We start from the raw sequence: 24,482 nt of genomic DNA on the forward strand, positions 1-24,482 counted from the left end.
GCCGGAGCACAATTTCTGTTCTCATCCTGAAGCAAAGTTCTTAACCCGAGGTACTATTTCTGGGTTAGCGGAGTGTGTCACCTGAAGCGTATGGAACCTGAAGCGTATGGAACCCGAGGTACTACTGTATATATATATATATATGCATATAACACTCCAGAAATTCAGGGAAGTGGGCCAAGATCCCACTCACCATTTGCTGAACCAGTTTCAACAACTGCTTACACATGTGGTTCTATACATAAAGGTACTCCTGACCGTTAGGTCCAGTTGCGGACGACTCTGGGGTTGCGACGTTCATCTCGCTTTATTGGCCGAGGGAGCTGGCGTACAGCTTCCGGGTCATGTGGCCAGCAGGACTAAGCCACTTCTGGCGAACCAGAGCAGCGCACGGAAACGCCGTTTACGTTCCCACCGGAGTGGTACCTATTTATCTACTTGCACTGGTGTGCTTTCGAACTGCTATGCATACCACTTAGTAAATCATTGTGTTCATCCTGCATTTCAACATTGACCAACAACTGGTTACTTTATTATAGTCAGGATGAAGGTGAAAGAGTGAATGTCACACGTAAATATCAGCATTTTTGCACACCGGTGAAATCACACAGTCTCCTGATGAGTCAATCAATGATGGCTGTGACACTCGCTAAATTTGGCTCCAGATCCCGTAACAAAGCATACCTTCCAACATTCCTCTGGTGAAAATAGGGACGCCCTATTTAATAATAATAATTTTATTTGTACCCCGGCCATCTGACTGGATCGCCCCAGCCACTCTGGGCAGCTTCCAACATATATAAAAACATAATAAAATGTTAAACATTTTTTAAAAACTTCCCTATACAGGGCTGCCTTCAGATGTCTTCTAAATGTTGCAGAGTTACTTATCTCCTTGGTTCAGGAGTCGGATAACTCCATACCGTCCAACATCTCTCCGATGAAAATAGGGACATCCTAAAGGAAAGCGGGGCATTCTGGGATCAAACCAGAAACTGAGGTGGCTTCTGTAAAATGGGGACACTTGGAGGGTCTGGAATTTGTCTGTTCTCTGATTGGCCATTGTGAGAACAGGGTGTTGGCCTACAAAGGCCATTGGCCGGACCCAGCAGCGCTCTTCTTATGTCTTTAAATTTAATAATGTTGCAGGAATTTATGTCTAGGTTGGGGGGCGTTTTGCCCCTCCAGCAGATATCGTGCACATGCAGCCCACCACCAAAACCAGCACAATCACTTTTGTGACTTTTGTGATTTGTCCCCACAAAACACTTCATCACAGTTTCTTCCTATCTATTCAAAGGGCCTTTCTTGCTGCGTGATACCAAATGTAAGAATTCACTGATAAATGTATCTCTGTACTGGCTCACTGGGAAAACTTCAGAATTCATATACAGTGGTGCCTTGCAAGACGAAATTAATCCGTTCCGCGAGTCTCTTCGTCTAGCGGTTTTTTCGTCTTGCGAAGCAACCCTATTAGCGGATTAGCGCTATTAGCGGTTTAGCGGCTATTAAAGGCTTAGCGGCTATTAAAGGCTTAGCGGCTTAGCGGCTTAGAAAAAGGGGGGGAGCGGAAAAAAATTGGAACACTCGCAAGACGTTTTCGTCTTGCAAAGCAAGCCCATAGGGAAAATCGTCTTGCGAAGCAGTTCAGAAACGGAAAACCCTTTCGTCTAGCGGGTTTTCCGTCTTGCGAGGCATTCGTCTTGCGGGGCACCACTGTAGACATGTGAGCTCAGCTACTCAGCAGCCCCTCTGCCTGAGTGATAATCCCTGAGTGCCAGACAGGTAGCCATTCCAGAAATAACAAACCCAGATGAAGACAATAGGGTGTGATTAACTTGGCTGGGAAACAGGGAAATGTAAATATCTTTTTTATTACACTTGATGGGTGTTTGGTGGAGGGCAAGGGGAACCATGGGGCAGGGTCCAGGATGCTCAGATTACTGCCACCAGACCTCCCCTTCTCATGATGTAACCGTGATGTATGAGTGATGTAGTTTGGGGGCGTGTAACATTGGGATTAGCAGCTAATAAAAGTTTGGGGGCTCTTTTGTTGGGGGCTTCCATCTTGTTCCACCTGGTGGCAGGTGGGAGTCCTGTCGCGACAGTCTTCAATAAAGACCAAGCCTACTGGCTGCTGTTTTGCTCTGGTATTCCTGGCTGGTGTCCTTGTTTTTGGTCCAAGGGAGCCCTCAGATTTCTCCGTTAACAATAATAAATAAATAAGTGTGACCGTCGGAGTGCGAAAGCCTCTCCCACCATATTGTCAAACAACAGCTGATCATGTATAGATTCACATTGACATTATCTTGGCAAAACACACACGGTAGTTCTCGTTCTACGGCTGCTCCTCTAGCACCAACCCAGCCCCGCTGAAGGAAGGACATGGAGAATGTCAACATAACCGATAGCATCTCCTGGCAGGTGATATTATGGACAGATAATAACAGTCGCCTGCTTCGCTGCAAAATGAGCCCCTTCTCCCTTGCAATAAATCTACGCGGAAGCCGCCTTCCAGGGAGTGATTTGTGGGTCGTGAAACTGCAGCCTGTGACCCAGAGAAAGGCATTGGTGGTGGGTGGCACAGGCAGTAAAATGGGCCTTGCCCTCTTCCTTGGCAAACGGCCATAAATTGTTCACATTCCATTTGGCCCGGCTGCGCAAAAGAGGCCATTCGGCTGGGAGAAGAAAAACTCTCCGTTCTGTGCTGGTGAAATCAGCAGGAGGGGGGTGCCGGGCATTTTGAGATGCTGGGATAACTCAGATCTCGTTTGCATTTTAATGAGGAAGTCCCTGATTGGCACCTCTCTTGCGAATCAGACCCAAAAAACAACCCCCAACCTTCAAAATTCATACTCCGCTGAATTTTGGGGGATGCCATTCTCCAATGAAGCGAGTTGCACAAAATGCATTGTATTAGGGGGACCGGTGCATAATAACATACCTATTAGTGACAGTAACAAACAGAAATGCATTTCAGTGGAAGGAATTGGAAGGAATTTCTTTTTAGAATATGCATATTAATCCAACCTGCATGGAATGCATATATTAGGAGAAATTCACACTAGAATGCTAACGAACTTTCAAGAGGAATTAAAAAAGAAAAATCTGCAGGAATGTGGGAAGCTGGATTTAAGTTCGGAAGAACAAGAGAGAACCAAAATGGACTGGTTGTGCATCTTTAGCAATAATAATTTATTAATAATATATATTTTTATATATACCCTGCCCATCTGGCTGGGTTTCCCTAGCCATTCTGGGCAGCTACCAACAGAATATTAGAAACATCAAACATTAAAAGCTCCCTTCAGATGTCTTCTAAAAGTCAGATAGTTGTTTATTTCCTTGACATCTGATAGGAGGGTGTTTCACAGGGCGGGCGCCACCACCGAGAAGGCCCTTTGTCTGGCTCCCTGTAGCCTCGCTTCTGACAGTGAGGGAACCACCAGAAGGCCCTCAGAGCTGGACCTCAGTGTCCAGGCAGAACGATGGGGGTGGAGGCGCTCCTTCAGGTCTACTGGGCCAAGGCTATTTAGGGCTTTAAAGGTCAGCACCAACACTTTGAATTGTGCTTGGAAACATAGTAGTGACTCACTAAACTGAGTGTGGCCCACCAGGCATGTTTGGGTACCCACCGGACGCCAAATTATGTGGCGGGGTTGAGAATGTCAGAGCACACACTCTACTGAGAGTCAGTATGATCTAGTCCCAGAACAGGGAATCTCAAGTCTGGAGGACAAATTCAGATCTCCAGGTCTCTCTGTCTGGCCCTGTGGCAGTAGCTTGTTAATGCTATATTGCTGCTGAGATGCATAGCAAAAGAAATTCAAAACTTTGAAAGCTGGAACATAAGAAACAATACATGAAGACAGGCTTCATTTTGAACCATATTGTTGCTGCTGTTAAGCGGCCATGTTTGACAGTGCAATCCTGTATAGGGAAGTTTTTTTAAAAATGTTTAATGTTTTATTATGTTTTCATATAAGTTGGAAGCTGCCCAGCATGGCTGGGGCAACCCAGCCAGATGTGTGGGGTATAAATAGTAAAATTATCACTGTGGAACGGGACGTCCCTATTTTCACCAGAGAAATGTTGGGGGATATGCAAGACACCCACCTCTCCCCACCACCTGAATCTTCATTGCCCCATCGCGCCCACTGTGGAGGCATTAATTGCCTCGTAAATCCATTTGATGGCCAGGATCCTGACAGCAGGTGCCATTAAAAATGTCAAACGCCTCAATCCCTCCAGCTAATGAGTAGGCCCCAGTGATTCACATTTCAATCTATATGCAAATGGACCATCCGGCCGGCACTCAGAGCGCCGTTCGTGGCCCTGTTTACTGCCGTCCAGAGAATCTTCCAGGTTTGGACATCAATCCTGTACAAGACAAGAATGGACAACAGCTTGCGGAGCGTGTGATTTATGAGGGAGAGCTCACAGCCGTGGTGATGATGTCTGGGAGGCCAGCGGTAATTGCTGCCTTGCTTCACGCCCCTCACTCATCCAAAAGCACTCGGTGGTCTTATCTTCCCACAAGGGTTGACATTGATGCCGAAATCCAGCATCGCCTGAGCTCTGCGAGTGCGGCTTTCTCCCGATTGAAGTTCAGAGTGTTTGAGGACCGGGACATTCGCAGGGAAACCAAAATGCTTGTTTACAAAGCTATTGTACTAACAACCTTACTGTAAGCCTGTGAATCATGGACCACTTATAAACGCCATCTCCAACTCCGCGAAAGATTCCATAAACGGTGTCTCTGAAAATTTTTACACATCACTTGGGTGGGAAGACAGGCGAACTAATACCAGTGTACTGGAAGAAGCAAAGATCACCAGTGCTGAAGCGATGGTTCTTCAAAATCAACTTCGTTGGACTGGTCATGTTGTATGGATGCCTGATGATCGTCTTCCAAAGCAACTACTCTATTCCAAACTTAAAAATGGAAAGCGTCATGCTGGTGGTCAACAAGAGAGTTAAACCTATCTCAAGGCAAATTTTTAAAAATGTGGTATAAACACCAACAACTGGGAAACACTGGCCTGTGAGCGCTCCAGTTGGAGAACAGCCTTTACCAAAGGTGTCATGGGCTTTGAAGACACTCAAACTCAGGATGCAAGGGAGAAACATGTTAAGAGGAAGGCACGCTTGGCAAACCCTCACTGTGCTCAACTCCCACCCGGAAACCTATGTCCCCACCGTGGAAGGACGTGTGGATCCAGAATTGGCCTCCACAGTCACTTACGGACTCATTGTTAAAACCGTGTTCATGGAAGATAATCTTACTCGGCTATGAGTAATTGAAGAAGAAGAAGACTGAACGTGTCCCATCACATGGGGCCTAAGTGTCACTCAGCCATCACTGACAATAGGTTCATCCAAGGCTTTCAGACATTTAGATCTACGAGGTGCATAGGCGCCGACTCCATGGGGCCTGAGGGGGCCCGAGCCCCCTCAAAAATTCGTTTGGGGGGGCTCTGCCCCCCCAATAATCTCGGGCGCCCCTCCAGCAGAGCGCCATCGCTGCCCCTCCCCCAGCCCAAAATGCACAGGGTCGGGCTGCATGCCTAATGCCCTCCCTCCCGAGCAAAAGCTCCACCCAATTTCCTTCGGAGCTGATTAATAGGCGCAGCACGCTCTCCCCTATTCGCTCACGAGGAGGCGGCGCCACTTTATCTGCATATTCATGAGCTTATTTATTATTCATGAGCTTTCGCGGGCTCCCCCAATATTTTTTATAAGTCGGCGCCCCTGACGAGGTGGCACAGTGGTACCTCAGTTCTTGAACGACATCCGTTTGGCTTCCAAAATGTTGAAAAGCGGAGATGTGGCTTCCCATTGGTTGCAAGAGCTTCTTGCACTCAGCAGCAGCCATGTCACATGTTCGGGTTCCAGAAAACGTTAAAAAAATGGAAGCATTTACTTCTGGGTGTTCAGTGTTTGAAAACCAAAATGTACAACAACAGAGGCATTCGGGAATTGAGGTTCCACTGTATCTCACTAGTTTTTACTCAGAGATAACCCACTGAAATTAATGAGCAGGACTAAGGTAGGCCCGTTAATTCCAGTGGATCTACTTCGATGATGATGATGATTATTATTATTATTATTTCAATTTATGTACCACCTTTTATCAAAAGATTCCAGGGTGGTGTACAACATTAAAACCAGATTACGGTACATCAATAATAAAAACAGAATAAAAATCATACTGACACACAGACAGATAATAAAATAATTAATGGCATTCCGAACTTACACAGGTTTTAATAGATTTAATAGCCATAGGCCTGGGTAAAGAGGAATGTTATTGCCTGGTGCCTAAAGACATGTAATGGTGATAATGAATTGAAAAAGATGTTTAAAATAACATTTGTTTTTTAAAAAACCCCAGAAGCTTTTCTTCTGGGAATTATAGGGGTAGAACTACCTAAAACAGTATAGAAATTTATTCAGGTATGCGACTACAGCGGCAATAATGTTATTTGCCCAAAAATGGAAAGAAGAAGTTGTCCTGACAAAAGAAGAATGGATACAAAAACTTATGGACTACACAGAAATGGCGAAACTTGCCGGAAAAGTAAGCAATCAAGATAACAAACTTTTTTTATATAAAAGAATGGAAACAAATTGTAAACAGATAAGGGCATTGGCAGGATTATTGTAATAAGCTGCAGTTTCATAAGAGCATATAATTAAAGAAGATGAATAAAAGAATGACTTAATTTAGAATATGCAGGAAATGGTAAAAATAAATTTAAGGAACCGCAGAAAGAGGAAGAAGGGAGTTTTGAAATGTTAAAATGACTGTAAAACCATTGAAATGTATGTAACTGAAAATCATAAATTTTTTTTAAAAAAAAAATAAAGACATGTAATGATGGCATCTGGTGAGTCTCTCTGGGGAGAACATTCCAAGGTTAGGGAGCCACCACAGAAAAGGCCTTTTGGTGGGAATCGCAGGTGGGTTTCTGGTTGGCCCCTGTGAGACCAGGATGCTGGACCAGGTAGCACATTGGCCTCATCCAACAGGCCCTTTTTAGGTTCTTTTTTAAAAATATATATATTTATTAAGTTTTACAAGAAAACACACATAACTACCACAAAAGTGAAAAGAAACAGAACATAATCAAAGAAGCATATAAGACAAATCAGAACAATAAAATACAAAAAAAATAAAAATAAGATTCCACCCAACAAAGTATAAAACATAAAAACTCCAACTTTTAAAATCATATTTAATTAGCTTCCTTTCTTGACTTCCTCACACCTCCCTTTTTTGTGTTCCTCTTTACCCAATCAGATACAGCAAATCCTTACCCTCTTTCAGATCTCATTTCTAATTATTAGATTCAATCTATTATGTCTCCAATCTTTCCTCCTTATACATAAACACCTTTAAAATGTTATTGACTTTTGACACAATATAACTTTAGTTTTTCACCCTTTTCTGTAGCCTTTTTGTGTACTTTTTTTTTTTAACTATATCACTAATGCCATATTATTTCCAGCTTTTTAGGTTCTTATTGAACCTGGACTCTTCTGTATTCAAAGCAAGTGTCCTACGACTGAGCTATGGGTGCCCCTCCTGGCGCAAGGGCAACACACAACTTGCCTGGATTGTTCTACTTTGAGAGTTGCCACCTAAGTCATTATGAGCTCTGTAAACAAAGAGCGAGATACAATTGTTAGAAAAGTGCCGGCTTTTATCTTGTAGTACTTGGCAACTGTCGATGAGAGTTACTCCATCCAATAACTCAAACAGAACAGTTGTGCGGGTTCTCTGATGTTGTGCTGGGTTTATTGTGTTTTGACAAGCCTTCTTAAATCTCGGTATCTCGGATTCGAATTGGTTTCATGTATGTGACTTTTTTATTACAGTCATACCTCGGGTTACAGACGTTTCGGGTTGCATGATTTTGTGTTGCGCACTGTGCCAAACCCGGAACTACCGGAATGCGTTACTTCCAGGTTTCGACGCTTGCACATGCGCAGAAGCGCTGAATTGCGACCTGCGTGTGTGCAGACGCAGCTCTGCGGGTTGCAAACATTGTGGGTTGCGAACGTGCTTCCCGCACAGATCACATTCACAACCCAAGCGTCCACTGTATTGCTTTTTAAATATTTTTTTTAATATGCAGTTGTTTTAACTGTTTTAATAACGTTATCCTATTGCTAATTGCTTCAGGGCGCCCCATGGGAAACATTTCATAAATGGATTTTATGCAAATACGTATATGGATTGTAAAGTTGTTGACTGTTAGGTCGAGTCGCGAATGACTCTGGGGTTGCGGCGCTCATCTCACTTTACTGGCCGAGGGAGCCGGCGTACAGCTTCCGGGTCATGTGGCCAGCATGACAAAGCTGCTTCTGGCGAACCAGAGCAGTGCACGGAAACGCCGTTTACCCTCCTGCCAGAGCAGTACCTATTTATCTACTTGCACCTTGACGTGCTTTTGAACTGCTAGGTTGGCAGGAGCAGGGACCGAGCAACGGGAGCTCACCCCGTCATGGGGATTCGAGCTGCCGACCTTCTAATCGGCAAGTCCTAGACTCTTTTTAACAGTAGAAAGCAATATACGCATCTATGAAATAAAATCAGCCCAACAGCATCACGTGCCCCCACCTTATGACATCATCACAGCCACCCCACCAGTCCCTGGCAGAGACCTGACAATCCCTATATGCCACATAGGAGAAAGTCAACATACTCAACATGCACAGCCAAAATCTGAAGAATTTATTTACTTATTCCTTAACTGATTCTTTGGGAGGGGGGGACGACCAAAACACGATGGCCTGCCCTATCTGAGGAACATAAAGAAGAAAGGCAATTTCCTTCCACTATGCTCACAGGACTGTATGAACAGGTGCGGTTCTGAATAGCATTGCACAGGTTTCCATCTGCTCCTCTCAGAAGGAGGAAACCTTGATTTGTGTCTCTGCTGCTTTTCTCCATCTAGTTTCATGTGTGAGAGCGGCAGGAGGGGCTGTACCACATTTAAAGTGGAGTTGGGGGTCCCTGCTTTGTTGTTGTTTAGTCGTTTAGTCATGTCCGACTCTTCATGACCCCCTGGACCAGAGCACACCAGGCACTCCTGTCTTCCACTGCCTCCCGCAGTTTGGTCAAACTCATGCTGGTAGCTTCAAGAACACTGTCCAACCATCTCGTCCTCTGTCGTCCCCTTCTCCTTGTGCCCTCCATCTTTCCCAACATCAGGGTCTTTTCCAGGGAGTCTTCTCATGAGGTGCCCAAAGTATTGGAGCCTCAGCATCAGGATCTGTCCTTCCAGTGAGCACTCAGGGCTGATTTCCTTCAGAATGGAGAGGTTTGATCTTCTTGCAGTCCATGGGACTCTCAAGAGTCACCTCCAGCACCATAATTCAAAAGCATCAATTCTTCGGCGATCAGCCTTCTTTATGGTCCAGCTCTCACTTCCATACATCACTACTGGGAAAACCATAGCTTGAACTTTACATACCTTGTCCCTGCTTTAGAGGGAAGATAAATGAGAGAAATGGGGGGTGGACGTTATGGGGCCCTCCTCCTGCCAGCCACTAACCTTCCTTTAGCCCAGTCTTCACCAGCTTGATGCCTCCCAGATGTTTTCGGCCTACAACTCCCATGATCCCTAGCTAGCAGTACCAGTGGTCAGGGATGATGGGAATTGTAGTCTCAAAACTTCTGGAGGGCCGAGGTTGAGGAAGCCTGAACTATATCCTGCAACACACACCATGTGCTGGTGTCCTACTTTAGAGAAAGTCCTTGTTAAGTTGTGGGTGAACATATCAGACGACACAGTGATTCTTCCAAAGCAACTCTTTATTTGTAAGCTGGAACAGAACTGAACTGAAGGGCTCAGTCAGCCTGCTTATATAGAGCTCCAGAACCTCGTTACTGTAACAACTTTCTAAAACTATCCAATCACTGAACGTCACTTTCGATCCTTCATTTGCATAACTATCTACAGTATCCCCCTGCTGGCCCAGGGTGAGAACTTCAGTACATAACAGTCCTCTATTTGAAGAAGTCCTCTAATTCAAGGGCTATTCGGAACAAACAACAACAACAACTTATTTTTGGTACCCCTCCCACCTTACTGGGTTGCCCCGGCCACTTGGGGAGGCTTCCAACAAAATATACAAATATACAAAAACACAACCGCAACAGAACATTACACATCACACATTAAAAGTGTCCAAGGCGGCCTTCATATGTCTACAGTAGGTCATATATTTATTTGTCTCTGACATCTGATGGGAGGGCATTCCACAGGGTGGGTGCCACCACCGAGAAGGCCCTCTGCCTGGTTCCCTGTAACTTCTTGCACTGAGGGAACCGCCAGAAGGCCCTCAGAGCTGGACCTCAGTGTCCGGGCTGAACAATGGGGGTGGAGACGCTCCTTCAGGTCTACTGGGCCGAGGCCATTTAGGGCTTTCAAGGTCAACACCAACACTTTGAATTGTGCTCGGAAATGTACTGGGAGCCAATGTTGGTCTTTCAGGACCGGTGTTATATAGTCCTGGCAGCCGCTCGCAGTCACCAGTCTGGCAGCTGTGTTAGTTATAGTTACTGGGTCACCTTCAAAGGTAGCCCCACATAGAGCACATTGCAGTAGTCCAAGCAGGAGATAACCAGAGCATGTAATACTCCGGCAAGACAGTGTGCAGGCAGGTACAGTCTCAGACAAAGTCCAAGTACTGCAGGGCAGGAACACAGAAAGCTGCTTTCTATCATAACAAAACAATATTCCATCTAACTCTGTCTAGGCCAGGGGTCAGCAAACTTTTTCAGCAGGGGGCCGGTCCACTGTCCCTCAGACCTTGTGGGGTCTGAACTATATTTTGAAGGAAAATAATGAATGAACTCCTATGCCCCTCAAATAACCCAGAGATTTTAAATAAAAGGACACATTCTATTCATGGAAAAACACGCTGATTCCTGGACCGTCCGCGGGTTGCATTTAGAAAGCGATTGGGCCACATCCGACCATCTTCGTCTGCCACTCCTCTATTGTTGGTAATTCTGGTACTTTCCATTTTTGGGCTCACAAAGTTCTGGCAGCCGTCGTAGCATACATAAATAACCTTTGATCTGCTTTTTCTATTTCCTCTCCCATCAAGCCTAGCAAGAAAGCTTCTGGCTTTTTCGGGAAAGTGTATTTAAATCTCTTTTTCAATTCGTTATAAATCTGTTAACAAAACTGTTTCATTTTCTCACATGTCCACCACATGTAGTAAAAATCTCCATCTTTATCTTTGCGTTTCCAACCCAGCTGGTACATAACTCAGTGGTAAACGAAGGGGTTGCAAAACAAAGTTTTTAGTTCTTCCCCTCCCCCCCAGACTGAACCATTCACCTGGTCTTTTTTTTATATATATAATTTTTTTTATTAGAGTTTCCATAATTTTTATAACAACGAAAACAAAACAAGACAATACAGTAAACACAACAAACAAAAACAGGTACTGTCAGAGCTGCTTCCGGATCCTAGCTCACAGAGGATCACGCTAGCCAGCGTTCACTTTATAAAAGTCTTTATTGAGTTACAGTTTCCATTCTCAAGCTGCTGCTTGCAGCTCTACGTCTTATGGGTTAGACCGGCGAAGCTCCGTCTGAGTCTCCGCCCCCTGTACACCAGCTTACTAACCTAGTCTTACTCCACCTTTTCCGCCTGACCGTTCTTCTCTGGGTCCCTCTGCCCCCCGTGGTCTCTTCCTTCCGGGATTCTTCTGACGCCGACCCCCCGGACCCTCCTGTCTCCTTGCGCCGGGCTTTAGGACCTGGCTCCCTTTCCGGGCTGCTTACTGCGCCACCTTCCTGTGTATTTGAACTTGGCGCGCGCGCCCAACCTTCCACTTTCCTCCTGACCGTTTCTTCGCTCCCTGATGGAGGTGTGGCTACTCCTGACTCGTGCCCTCCCTCCTGTTGCGAGCTGCCAGCGCTTGATACCTGGCGCCCTTCTTCTCCCCTGCTCTCTGTTGGTGACGCTGGTCCCGATTTCCAACTGCTCCCCTCTGAGCCCCCTCTGGACCCTTCTTCCTGGGGTGTCCCCCTAGGTTCCCCCCTTGTTCTGGCCACTGGTGCTCCTTTCTGTGAATCTTCTGATTCACTGGAAAGACTCGGAGATCTCGGGTCGTCGTCATCACTCATCTTTTCCTCTGCCTCCTCCCCCTCGCTCTCTGTTTCCTCCCTTGCCCTCGCCTCTGCTCCTGAACCCCTGACAGGTACAATTTCAAAATCTTATTTTCTTATAATTTACTTCCCCGACTTCCTCATACTTCCCCTTTCTGTATTCCAATTTCTAATCAATTCTTCAGCAAATCCTTCCCTTATTTTAACTTGAATTTAATCTTACTTATTCTCCTTGGCTTATCCGTTACTGCTAGTAACTGCTTATTCTCTAATCCAACATCATTTTAACACTCATTAATTTTGCAATACTTCTTTAAGTAGTCCTTAATTTTTTTCCAATCTTCTTCCGCTGTTTCTCTTCCCTGGTTTCGGATTCTGCACGTCATTTCTGCCAAACCCATGTAGTCAATCACCTTCATCTGCCATTCTTCCAAGGTGGGTAGATCTTGTGTCTTCCAGTACTTTGCGATGAGTATTCTTGCTGCTGTTGTAGCATACATAAAAAAAGTTTTATCCTTATTTAACACCCCCTCGTCGACAATACCCAAGAGAAAGGCCTCTGGTTTCTTCGGGAAGGTATATTTAAATACCTTTTTCAGTTCATTATATATCATTTCCCAGAAAGCCTTAATCTTTGGGCATGTCCACCAAAGGTGAAAAAAAGTGCCTTCATTTTCTTTACATTTCCAACACTTATTGTCCGGCAAATGATAGATTTTTGCAAGCTTGACTGGGGTCATGTACCACCTGTAAATCATTTTCATAACGTTTTCTCTTAAGGCATTACATGCCGTAAATTTCATCCCGGTGGTCCACAACTTTTCCCAGTCAGCAAACATGATATTATGACCAATGTCCTGAGCCCACTTAATCATTGCTGATTTAACCGTTTCATCCTGTGTATTCCATTTCAACAGCAAGTTATACATTTTTGACAAATTTTTAGTACTGGATTCTAACAACTCACTCTCCAATTTCGATTTTTCCACCTGGAAGCCAATTTTCCTGTCACATTCACCTGGTCTTGAACTACCATATTTTTCGCTCCATAAGATGCACTTTTCCCCTCCTAAAAAGTAACGCTCTGCTCAGCGCTCCCTTTAAAGAGCCGCGTGGAGCGTGTGTTGTGGCTCTTGGGGGCTTTTCCCTGAGGAGGGAGAAGGGACTGATGGGCTGCCCTCTGTCCCTTCCCACACCTCCCGGAAAAGACAGCAAGAGACGGTGTCAGGCTCTGCTCAGCGCTCCCTTGTAAGGGCTCCCTTCTGTCCCTCATCCCTCTTTGCTGGGAAGCCAGCAGAAGAAGCGCTGCGCAGCTATCACTCTTGCTCTCCTGGCTTCTCAGCGAAGCGGGAGGAGCGATGGAATGGTTTAAAGCAAGAAAAGCGGGAACCGCTTACATGCTCTTCGCAGAATTTTTTTTTCCTTGCTTTCCCCCTCTAAAAACTAGGTGCGTCTTATAGAGCGAAAAATACGGTAAAACTGTATCGCAGACAAATGTTGTGATCCTTTAATGCAGCCCAGCAGTACCATAAAACACACACACAGAGGCCGCAGTTTTTACAGCCCCTTTGCTCCTCACCCGTTCCTCCTCTCTTTGTTTACCCAGAACGCAGGTTGCCACAACCAATTTGCCAGCCGCTAAAGATGATAAGCTCTGGCTCTCAACAGACCTTCCCTCTGCCCAACAATATTTGCTTCTCTTTAAACTTACAATGCGGAAGGGAAAAGATGCTGGGATGAGCTGGATAGGTTCTCTGAGCTCTTTGAGAGCTTTCTCTTCCTCAGACAAAGCTCGGCTTTCCCCTCCTTTTATGACAAGAGCTGATACAAACTGAGGTTGCATCACAACTTTCTTCACCAGAGTAGTGGCCAATTTCAGAAACACAGTGTCCCCTCGTGAGGGTCACAGCCCCTTGTAAAGTTTTTACAGTCTTTTAACATTCTACAATAGTCTTATAATCATAGAATAATACTGATTTGGGAGGCATTGCAACAATCAGTGCAGACCTACATGTGTTGCTGGTATTTTCTGTGTATGTGCATATGATTTAGAGTGCTCCAATATCTTCAGATCGTGAAGCTGAGGCTCCAAGACTTTGGCCACCTCATGAGAAGAGAAGACTCCCTGGAAAAGACCCTGATGTTGGGAAAGATGGAGGGCACAAGGAGAAGGGATGACAGAGGACGAGATGGTTGGACAGTGTTCTTGAAGCTACCATCGTGAGTTTGACCAAACTGTGGGAGGCAGTGGAAGACAGGAGTGCCTGGCGTGCTCTGGTCCATGGGGTCACGAAGAGTCGGACACGACTAAACGACTAAACAACAAATATCTTATTTTGCAGTGACATAGGTTATGTTTTCCTTGGAGCTCAACTGTACATAACATAACTTGCACACTATTCTCTTGAAAACAAAGCACCACCAGACCCTCCAAGTGTCCCTATTTTCCAGGGACAGTCCGGGATTTACAGAAGCTGTCCCAGTTTCACAGCTCCAGCAAATTTATGATGGCTATTTCCCCAGATTCCTTCACAATGGGAGTTGCTTTTGATCTCCGTTAATGCTATAGAGGAACTGTGCTGCCCACATTGTGAACAATATCAATTTTCTCTGATGTCTAATTTCCAAATATAAACAATTGGACTCCGGAGGAGATCTAAATTTGTATAAATGCCTCATATTAAGGATGATATGCAAGATTATTTGGAAAAAAACCCCATAGGTGAATGGTGTACCAATTTCCCTTTTCCTCCTTTTTCCTTTTGCATTTTCAGCAAGGTGTCTCATTAAGTTCCCGCGATCTTCTCTAATCACTGCTGTGTAGTTACTTTATAGCTGTTTCCCCTTCAACCAGCTGAGAATGATATAATCTACTCCTTGCATGATGCCAAACACTTCCTAGCTAGTTAATCTACACAACACACGTCAGTGATTCCCTTTAAGCTAATCAAGGACTAAGGCCGATGAGATACAAGAGATAAAAGTGTCCACTAGCCCTCTTCCAGAAACGGGTGGAGTGTCACATAAAAATAGCCAGGGAACTATCCACCCCCTCATCTCTGACAAGGTTTCTTCTTAAACCAGGGGAGCAGCACAGTATTTTAAAATTAGCACTGTCAACAGAGAGCGGGAACACAACTTACCTGCCGTAGAATAACCATGGCTCCTACGTAAAGTCATCGGCAGTCACCGCCAGTGGACCTGAGGAAGAGAGAAGAATCAGAGAATCAGAGGGACTAGTTGGTTACCACTTGCATTTTGGAGAGGTCGAGATTACGATCAGCCAAGAAGCATCGTTTTGTCAAACACACACGCTTGGACCTGTAAGCAACAACAACAACAACAGCACGCACCGCTATAAATGTGACAGCTATCGAACTCTTCGTTCTAGACAGCAGAAGATAATCCTCTAAATGCAACCAGGTTAATACCCACACAGCCTCCCTGCAGTGATAAGCATGAATTCTCCTTGTGAAGTTTCTCGTATAGGAGGCAAGCTGCAAACGAAACAGCAGGAACTGGGCAAAATAACGGCAGGGTTTTGTGCATGGTTTGGACTCATAGGAGTTCGGGGGAGGAAGCGTGTCAGGCGTAGAATGTGGCGCTTTTGAAGAACAAGACATTCCATTTTTTAATATTTATATTTTATTAAGGTTACGTCAGTTAAAAGAAATAAAGTGATACAGAAAAAGGAGGAGGAAAAGTGAGAGGGAGAAAAGATATAAAAGATATAAAAGTGAAAATATGCATAAAAAAGCGCAATATATTATATTCCCATACATTCTTGTATAAATTGGTATAGTGTTATTGTCCTTGTTGTTGTTGTTTAGTCGTTTAGTCGTGTCCCCCTGGACCAGAGCACGCCAAGCACTCCTGTCTTCCACTGCCTCCCACAGTTTGGTCAAACTCATGCTGGTAGCTTCGAGAACACTGTCCAACCATCTCGTCCTCTGTCGTCCCCTTCTCCTTGTGCCCTCCATCTTTCCCAACATCAGGGTCTTTTCCAGGAAGTCTTCTCTTCTCATGAGGTGGCCAAAGCATTGGAGCCTCAGCTTCAGGATCTGTCCTTTCAGTGAGCACTCAGGGCTGATTTCCTTCAGAATGGAGAGGCTTGATCTTCTTGCAGTCCATGGGACTCTCAAGAGTCTCCTCCAGCACCAGAATTCAAAAGCATCCGTTCTTCAGCAATCAGCCCTCTTTTTGGTCCAGCTCTCACTTCCATACATCACTACTGGGAAAACCATAGCTTTAACTAGACGGACCTTTGTCGGCAAGGTGATGTCTCTGCTTTTTAAGATGCTGTCTAGGTTTGTCATTGCTTTCCTCCCAAGAAGCAGGCATCTTTTAATTTTGTGACTGCTGTCACCATCTGCAGTGATCATGGAGCCCAAGAAAATAAAATCTCTCACTGCCTCCATTTCTTCCCCTTCTATTTGCCAGGAGGTGGTGGGACCAGTGGCCATGATCTTAGTTATTGTCCTAGTGCTTATGTAAATGCTACTAGTCCTACCACTTTTTGTATAAACTCATTCCAGATGTTATCGTATTTATCCATAGAGGGTCTGTGCCTGTAAGCAGTCCATTCATAAATTGCTAGTGATGTCATACTGTCAGTCCATTGATTGAAGAGTATAATATATTTGTTTTTCCAATTCCTCAATATCAATCTCTTGGCCACCATTAGGGCACGGAAAATCCATTTCCGTTGCCTCATTAATAATTTCCATACTGCAGGTACATAGTTCAATAAAATATTCTCTGCTGAGAGATTTAACTTTTTCTGCACATAGTTACACATTCTAGCACATTCTCCCCCATAACATGTTAAGTAAAGAACACTGTACAAACATGTGCTTCAGAGAGGCATTGTCCTTGCAACATCTCCAACACTGAGCTATCTTAGCTAACCCCTTTTTGGGTGGCACTGTGGGTTAAACCACTCGGCGGTTCGAAACCACGCAACGGGGTGAGCTCCCATTGCTCAATCCCTGTTCCTGCTAACCTAGCAGTTTGAAAGCACACTGTGCAAGTAGATAAATAGGTACCGCTCCAGCGGGAAGGTAAATGGCGTTTCCATGCGCTGCTATGGTTTTGCTAGAAGTGGCTTAGTCATGCTGGCCACATGACCCGGAAAAACTGTCTGTGGACAAACGCCGGCTCCCTCGGCCTGTAAAGTGAGATGAGCGCCACAATCCCAGAGTCGTTCACAACTGGACTTAATTGTCAGGGGTCCCTTTGCCTTTAAAGGAGTTCAATAAACTCGAAGTATTATTTTCTGTTGTATTAGTCTTAATTTTAAATCTAATGACACCTTAGGTATTGAAGCTAATACATTTTCCCACTTTCTGTGTAACAATGAAAGTTCCAGTTCTTTATTCCAATCACCTCTTACAGTCTGCATATTAAACTTGTGTATTGTTAATAGGATATCTATAAAAAGTAATTGCTGGCTTTTTATTTGCGAATGAGTGGTCCAATTGTTTCAATATCTCAGGTATCTCAGAAGCTGAAAGGGCTGATTGCCCAAACACACTTCTTAGGAGATGTTGTAACTGAAGATATTGCCCTTGGGCTGCATCTGATAGATTATATTTTTGTGTTAAAATAGCAAAAATATAAAATTCATCTTCCCCATCGATCAGTTGGTCCAATGTCAATACACCTGCTTCCATCCAATTTTTCCATATCACCATCTTTTTTTGCCATTTTCAGTGTGGGGTTTCCCCACAGGGTAAGTTTAGCATGTGAAGAACAAGCAAGCTTCTAAGCTCTCATGATTGCAAAGATGTGCTTGTATTCTCAGAAGCCAGAGAGGCGGCGGAAGGGATTTCCAGCGGAGTTCCCTTGCCTGGCAAAGCGTGAATAAATTATGCAAATTAGGGCATGCAAATAGAAGAGCAAATTATGCAAAATAACAGGGACATGGGTAGGCAGTCAATAAAAGTAGCTAAACTGCCCTGCAGAATTGGGGGGGGGGGTGAGTATTGGCCTGGACTTTTGAAAATTAAAAGCGAGTGTGCCAAATAAACATCCTTGGGGATGCAGGCATTCCATAAGTGGAGAATCACCATTAAAAAGCCTCTGGGCCTCTGCATATCACCCTCCGGACTCTCACCAGATCACATTCCCTTCCCAGAACTCAGCAGCCTGCTGGGATGTGTCCCTGAACTCTGTAAATGCATCTTGTTTGCCTGGAAGGAATATGGAAATTAATAATAATAATAATAATAATAATAATAATAATAATAATAATAATGTGTGTATACGCAGAAATCTGGCCCAGAATGTAAGCACTGCTTTGTGTGTGTGTCTGTCTGTGTGTGTGTATAATTAAACTTTCTGTTTTACAATTTAAAATACTAATTTAAACATCTTTAAAATATCAGTGACTTCCCTTCCTCTCTTTTCATGGTTCATTTTGCATATCATAAATCCCTGGATATTTTACAAAAACTAAACCATTCAGTATTCCATTATTGCATCCATCAAAACTTATTTACACTGTTGAATTTATCTTAATGCTGCCAGCATTTTCAACTGTACACAATTTCCCCCCATATATTTCAATCTTCTCTAAACGTATATTCTCCTTGTTGTCTTATGTTAAGTCTGCAAGCCATGTATATTCTGTCAACTTAAGTTGCCATTCTTCTTTCGTTGAGATCTCATTTTCCATTTTGGGGCTAATGAAACACGGGCCGCAGTAGTGGCATACATAAGTAACATTTTTTTGACACCTACAAATTTTCGTCTGAATTATCCCCAACAAAAAGGACTCTGGGTTTTTTGGAAAAGTACTTTTAAACATTTTTTTTCAATTCATTATGGATTATTTCCCAATACATTCTTTTCTACCCTTTTACAGCTCCACCACGTATGAAAGAATGTTCCCTCCACCTCATTGCATCTCCAGCACTTATCTGATTCAGTCTTATATCTCTTAGCAAGCCTAAGGTAAAGGTAAAGGTAAAGGGACCCCTGACCATTAGGTCCAGTCGTGGCTGACTCTGGGGTTGCGGCGCTCATCTCGCTTTATTGGCCGAGGGAGCCGGCGTACAGCTTCCGGGTCATGTGGCCAGCAGGACTAAGCTGCTTCTGGCGAACCAGAGCAGCACACGGAAATGCTGTTTACCTTCCCGCCGGAGTGGTACCTATTTATCTACTTGCACTTTGATGTGCTTTTGAACTGCTAGGTTGGCAGGAGCAGGGATCGAGCAACCGGAGCTCACCCTGTCGTGGGGATTCGAACCACCGACCTTCTGATCGGCAAGTCCTAGGCTCTGTGGTTTAACCCACAGCGCCACCCGCGTCCCGAATTTAGCAAGCCTACTTGGAGTTAAATACCATCTGCAAATCGTCTACCATCTGTAAATCATCTATGGAATGTAAGCAATTCTTCAAACTGCTTTAGTCTCTGACCCACAACTTACCCCACCTCTCTCGGCCATGAACCTCTCTCCTTTCTCCCTTCTGCAAAATAGAACGGGACCCCTGCTCCTTCCAATCCCAACCAAACCCTCCCACTGGCTGAGCCTTCATTTAAATCACTGACTCCTACATCTCCCATCATCCTTGACCCCTGGTCTCGCTCGCTGATGGGAGATGGAGTCCAGCAACAAGCTCCCCATTCCTGTTCTTCAACCCAAAGATGTCACCACGATTGCCTGCGTTTCAGTGATGGGCTCATTTCCCTCAGGGTGTAACCTATATTAGCAACCTCCAGCTGACCCCTGAGGGCAAAGATGCTAATTAATAAGGAATAAACAGGATAACTTTCCCAGCAAAGTTGCATGGGGGGGGGGGAGGAAGAAAACATGGGTGCAGGGAGGCGTGAGACGCACAAGTTCATGCCTTAGGTTCTGCCATCACTCTGCCTCTGCTCTCAGCCTTAACTAAACCCATTCTTACTCCTTACAACCACACCTGCCTCAAATCAGGTATGTCAGCAGTGCCGGATTCATGTATAAGCTAAACAAGCTATAGGGGCCAACTCTCTCCCCCGCCCCCAAATATACTTCTTAATTGTATTTCACTATTGATATACAGTGGACGCTCGGGTTGCGAAAGTGATCCGTGCAGGAGGCACGTTTGCAACCCGCAGCGTTCGCGTCTGCGCACACACCGGTTGAGATTTGGTGCTTCTGTGCATGCGCAAAGTGCAATTTAGCACTTCTGCGCATGCGCGACTGCCGAAACCCGGAAGTAACCTGTTCCACTACTTCCGGGTTTCGGCGGCTCCATAACCCGAAAACCGCAACCTGAAGCGTCTGTAACCTGAGGTATGACTGTACTTCTTAACTGTATTTCAGTTCAACAATTACTTTGATAAAATACGTATTTTGTTATGTACAAATGGCTCAAGATACCTATGAGGTCCATAAATTACCATATAGCATATATTCAACACAGAAAACAGTGACAATTTGTTGTTGACAACAACAACAACAACAATTTATTTATACCCCGCTCATCTGGCTGGGCTTCCCCAGCCATTCTGGGCGGCTTCCAACAAAATATTAAAATACAGTAATACAAAGAACAGCTGGGCATATAAAGGGCCCCGTTACCTTCAGTAGCTTAGGGCCTCATCAAACCAAACCCAGGGTTTGGTAAAGGGGTCCCTTTACCTTTACCTTTACTCCTGGGTCCTAGTCTGACATTCCAACCACTATGCCTCACTGCCACTCCCTTGGCTTTGCATCCGGGCCAGCGGCAAATGTGGAATGAGCCATGGCATGACTTGGTGTAATTCCCAGCAGGTCCTGATATTCACAACACGAGGTGCAAACCAGTTGGACTTTGAAGGATCTGCTGTTGCTGTTTTTTAAAGAAGCTCATTGGGAGTTGAACCCAGGCTGAGGAGGAATGCTTGAAATTCCTTGCAACCGGTGGCAAACGAAGGAATGAATTTAACATCCAGCGCCAATGCCTCTGTGGATTAGTTGGCAGCCTGGCTGGTCATGAGATTTAAAATCAGCAGACGGCCAAACCAAGGGAGATTATGATGAAAAATGCCAAGACTTGCTAACATAAGTGTAGGTTGATGACCAGAGTGTTTCTGGTTCGCTACCCCCTCTCCCCTCCCCAAGGCTGGCTTCCCATTGCGGTTGCCAACTAACTAAATACCCTGGCTGCTCCTCTGCCTTTAAGAACAGCTTGAGCAGCTGAAGCTTTTTCAGGGCAGATCGAACTGCTGTGTAAGGCGCAAGAGCGATGAACACTTTAAAAGAAGAAGTTGGCAACTCTACATTCAATAATATGTTTGTGAGCTTTCCTGCCCTACTGGGCAAAGTACCCGCTGCCTTGGGACACGGGTGGCACTGTGGGTTAAACCACAGAGCCTAGGGCTTGCCAATCAGAAGGTCGGTGGTTCAAATCCCCGAGACGGGGTGAGCGCCCGTTGCTCAGTCCCTGCTCCTGCCAACCTAGCAGTTCGAAAGCACGTCAAAGTGCAAGTAGATAAATAGGTACTACTCCGGCGCCAATACTTTGGCCACCTCACGAGAAGAGAAGATTCCCTGGAAAAGACCCTGATGTTGGGAAAGATTGAGGGCACAAGAAGAAGGGGATGACAGAGGACAAGATGGTTAGACAGCGTTCTCGAAGCTACAAACATGAGTCTGACCAAACTGCGGGAGGCAGTGGAAGATAGGAGTGCCTGGTGTGCTCTGGTCCATGGGGTCACGAAGAGTCGGACACGAATAAACGACTAAACAACAACAACTCCGGCGGGAAGGTAAACAGCGTTTCCGTGCGCTGCTCTGGTTCGCCAGAAGCGGCTTAGTCATGCTGGCCACATGACCTGGAAGCTGTACGCCGGCTCCCTCGGCCAATAAAGCGAGATGAGCGCCGCAACCCCAGAGTCATCCGCGACTGGACCTAATGGTCAGGGGTCCCTTTACCTTTACCCGCTGCCTTGCAGAACATTTTTGAGAGAAGAAAAGGCTAGGGAGTTAACCCTTTCACAAATCCGGAGTGCTTGATATGAGAACTTCACACAAAAATGCCGACGGATTTCCACGAGGATTTTAAAAAATAGCCAGTTGCTTCAGGAACACTTAAGATTGGGAAAATAAGAAATGAAGAGAGTGAAAACTGATATATCTGAAAGTGAGCCCCATTAAACACAGTGGGTCTTAAAGGTAAAGGTAAAGGGACCCCTGACCATTAGGTCCAGTCGTGGCCAACTCTGGGGTTGCGGTGCTCATCTCACTTTACTGGCCGAGGGAGCCGGTGTACAGCTGGTCATGTGGCCAGCATGACTAAGCCGCTTCTGGCGAACCAGAGCAGCACCCGGAAACGCCGTTTACCTTCCCACCGGAGTGGTACCTATTTATCTACTTGCACTTTGACGTGCTTTCGAACTGCTAGGTTGGCAGGAGCAGAGACCGAGCAATGGGAGCTCACCCCTTTGCGGGGATTCGAACCGCCGACCTTCTGATCGGCAAGCCCAAGAGGCTCTTTGGTTTAACCCACAACACCACCCACGTCCCTTACAGTGGGTCTTACTTTTGAGCATATATACATTGGGATTGCTCTGCTTGTTTTCTCATAAGGAATTTGATGACACTCAGTTAAGTGTGTATAGGATCGCAGCTTCAGTCTGGATCCAGCCCATTGTGTTTCATTGCTCCATGTGGAATTGTCATTACCGAGGAGGCAGGTTTAGTCGTTGTTTGAAGACTATCCCTGCCTCCGGGTCTGGCCTTGACCAGATGGATACTGGAATCAACAGGGGAAACCCACATAACCTGAAGGTGTTGCTGTGTAATGCCAGGTCAATAGTGAATAAAACCACTGCCATCCACGACCTGATTGTGGATGGAGGATTTGACCTGGCTTGTGTGACAGAGACCTGGTTGAATGAGACAGATGGGCCCGTCCTTGCTGCCGCTTGCCCACCAGGTTTCTCTTACGCACAGCAACCCAGGTCATGTGGGCGGGGAGGGGGGGTTGCAGTGATTTTTAGGAAGTCATTAGTCTGCACCAGGCGTCCTACTGGGAAGACCCAGTTTTCTGAGTGCATGTTCTGGAAGTTGGGCAATAGGGGCAGTACAGGATTCCTTTTGGTGTACCGACCTCCCCGCTGCACCAAGGATTCCCTGTCCGAGCTGCTTCAGGTCGTGGCGGATGTTCTCCTGGAGACACCTAGTTTGGTTGTCCTAGGGGATTTTAACATCCACGCCGACACGACCTTACAAGGGGCCGCTCGGGACTTCGTGGAAAGCATGGCCTCCATGGGGCTGTCCCTGAATAAGTTGGGCCCAGCTCATAGTCATGGACATGCCTTAGACCTGGTATTCACCTCTAGCGACGTGGGTGATCTGACACTAAGTAAAAATGAAACCAAAGAAGTGCCATGGTCAGATCACTTCCTGGTGCAACTGGACTTCTCCGCGACCCTTCCCCTCTGCAGGGAGGTGGGACCAATTCGGATGGTCCGCCCCCGCCACTTAATGGATCCAAATGGTTTCCAGAGAGTGGTAGGGGATGCTTTATCCCGTGTTGATGGCCTTTCAGCTGATTCCCTGGTGGCCCGCTGGAATGCGGAGTTAACCAGGGCTATCGACTGTCTGGCTCCGAAGCGCCCTCTCCGATTGCATGGAGCCCGGACAGCCCCGTGGTTTTCTTCGGAGCTGAGGGCGATGAAACAATCGCTGAGACGGCTAGAGCGTCGGTGGCAGAAAACTCACTCCGAATCTGACCGGACACAGGTTAGAGCTCAACGTCGAGCCTACCAAGTGGCGATAGCGACGGCAAAGAAGACTTTCTTCGCCGCCTCTATTGCATCTGCAGAAAATAGTAGCAGGAGACTCTTTCAGGTGGTCCGCAATTTAACGGAACCACCTTTACCATCGGGGCCTTGTAAAGACCCCAAGATCTCCTGCAACGATTTTGCAAAGTTTTTTGCAGATAAAATCACTCATATTCGGAAGGAGCTAGACACCACCGTGGGAGCAGGGCTGGGGCGGGAGAGTGCTAGAGCCCTGTCTGGTCAAGTTGCATGGAATCAATTTCAATCCGTTACCCCCGAGGATGTGGACAGGCTGCTTGGACGAGTGAAACCAACCACCTGTCTCCTTGATCCTTGCCCATCCTGGCTTATAAAAGCTAGCCGGGAAGGGCTGGGCGATGGGCTCTGCGGGGTGGTGAATGCTTCCCTCTGTGAGGGAACATTCCCAGATCCGCTGAAAGAGGCGGTCATTAAACCGCTTCTTAAAAAACCATCTTTAGACCCGGCCAGTATGGCCAACTATCGCCCAGTTTCAAATCTTCCATTCTTGGGCAAGGTGATTGAGCGTGTGGTTGCTGAACAACTCCAGGCACGCCTGGAGGATGCGGACCA

The 24,482-nt window shown here is 45.8% G+C and overlaps 1 protein-coding gene across 1 annotated transcript in view; it reads right to left on the reverse strand.

Moving 5' to 3' along the window:
* MYO7A (myosin VIIA) overlaps window positions 1-24,482 on the reverse strand; it is a 181,337-nt gene that overhangs the window by 142,004 nt on the left and 14,851 nt on the right. Inside the window, exon 2 of the mRNA XM_081197518.1 lies at window positions 15,280-15,337. Coding sequence (XP_081053644.1) covers window positions 15,280-15,297 — 18 coding nt within the window. The 5' untranslated portion in view covers window positions 15,298-15,337. The remainder of the gene's footprint in view (window positions 1-15,279; window positions 15,338-24,482) is intronic.

Source organism: Podarcis bocagei (assembly GCF_964188305.1).
Source record: "Podarcis bocagei genome assembly, chromosome: 6".
Lineage (NCBI taxonomy): Eukaryota > Metazoa > Chordata > Lepidosauria > Squamata > Lacertidae > Podarcis > Podarcis bocagei.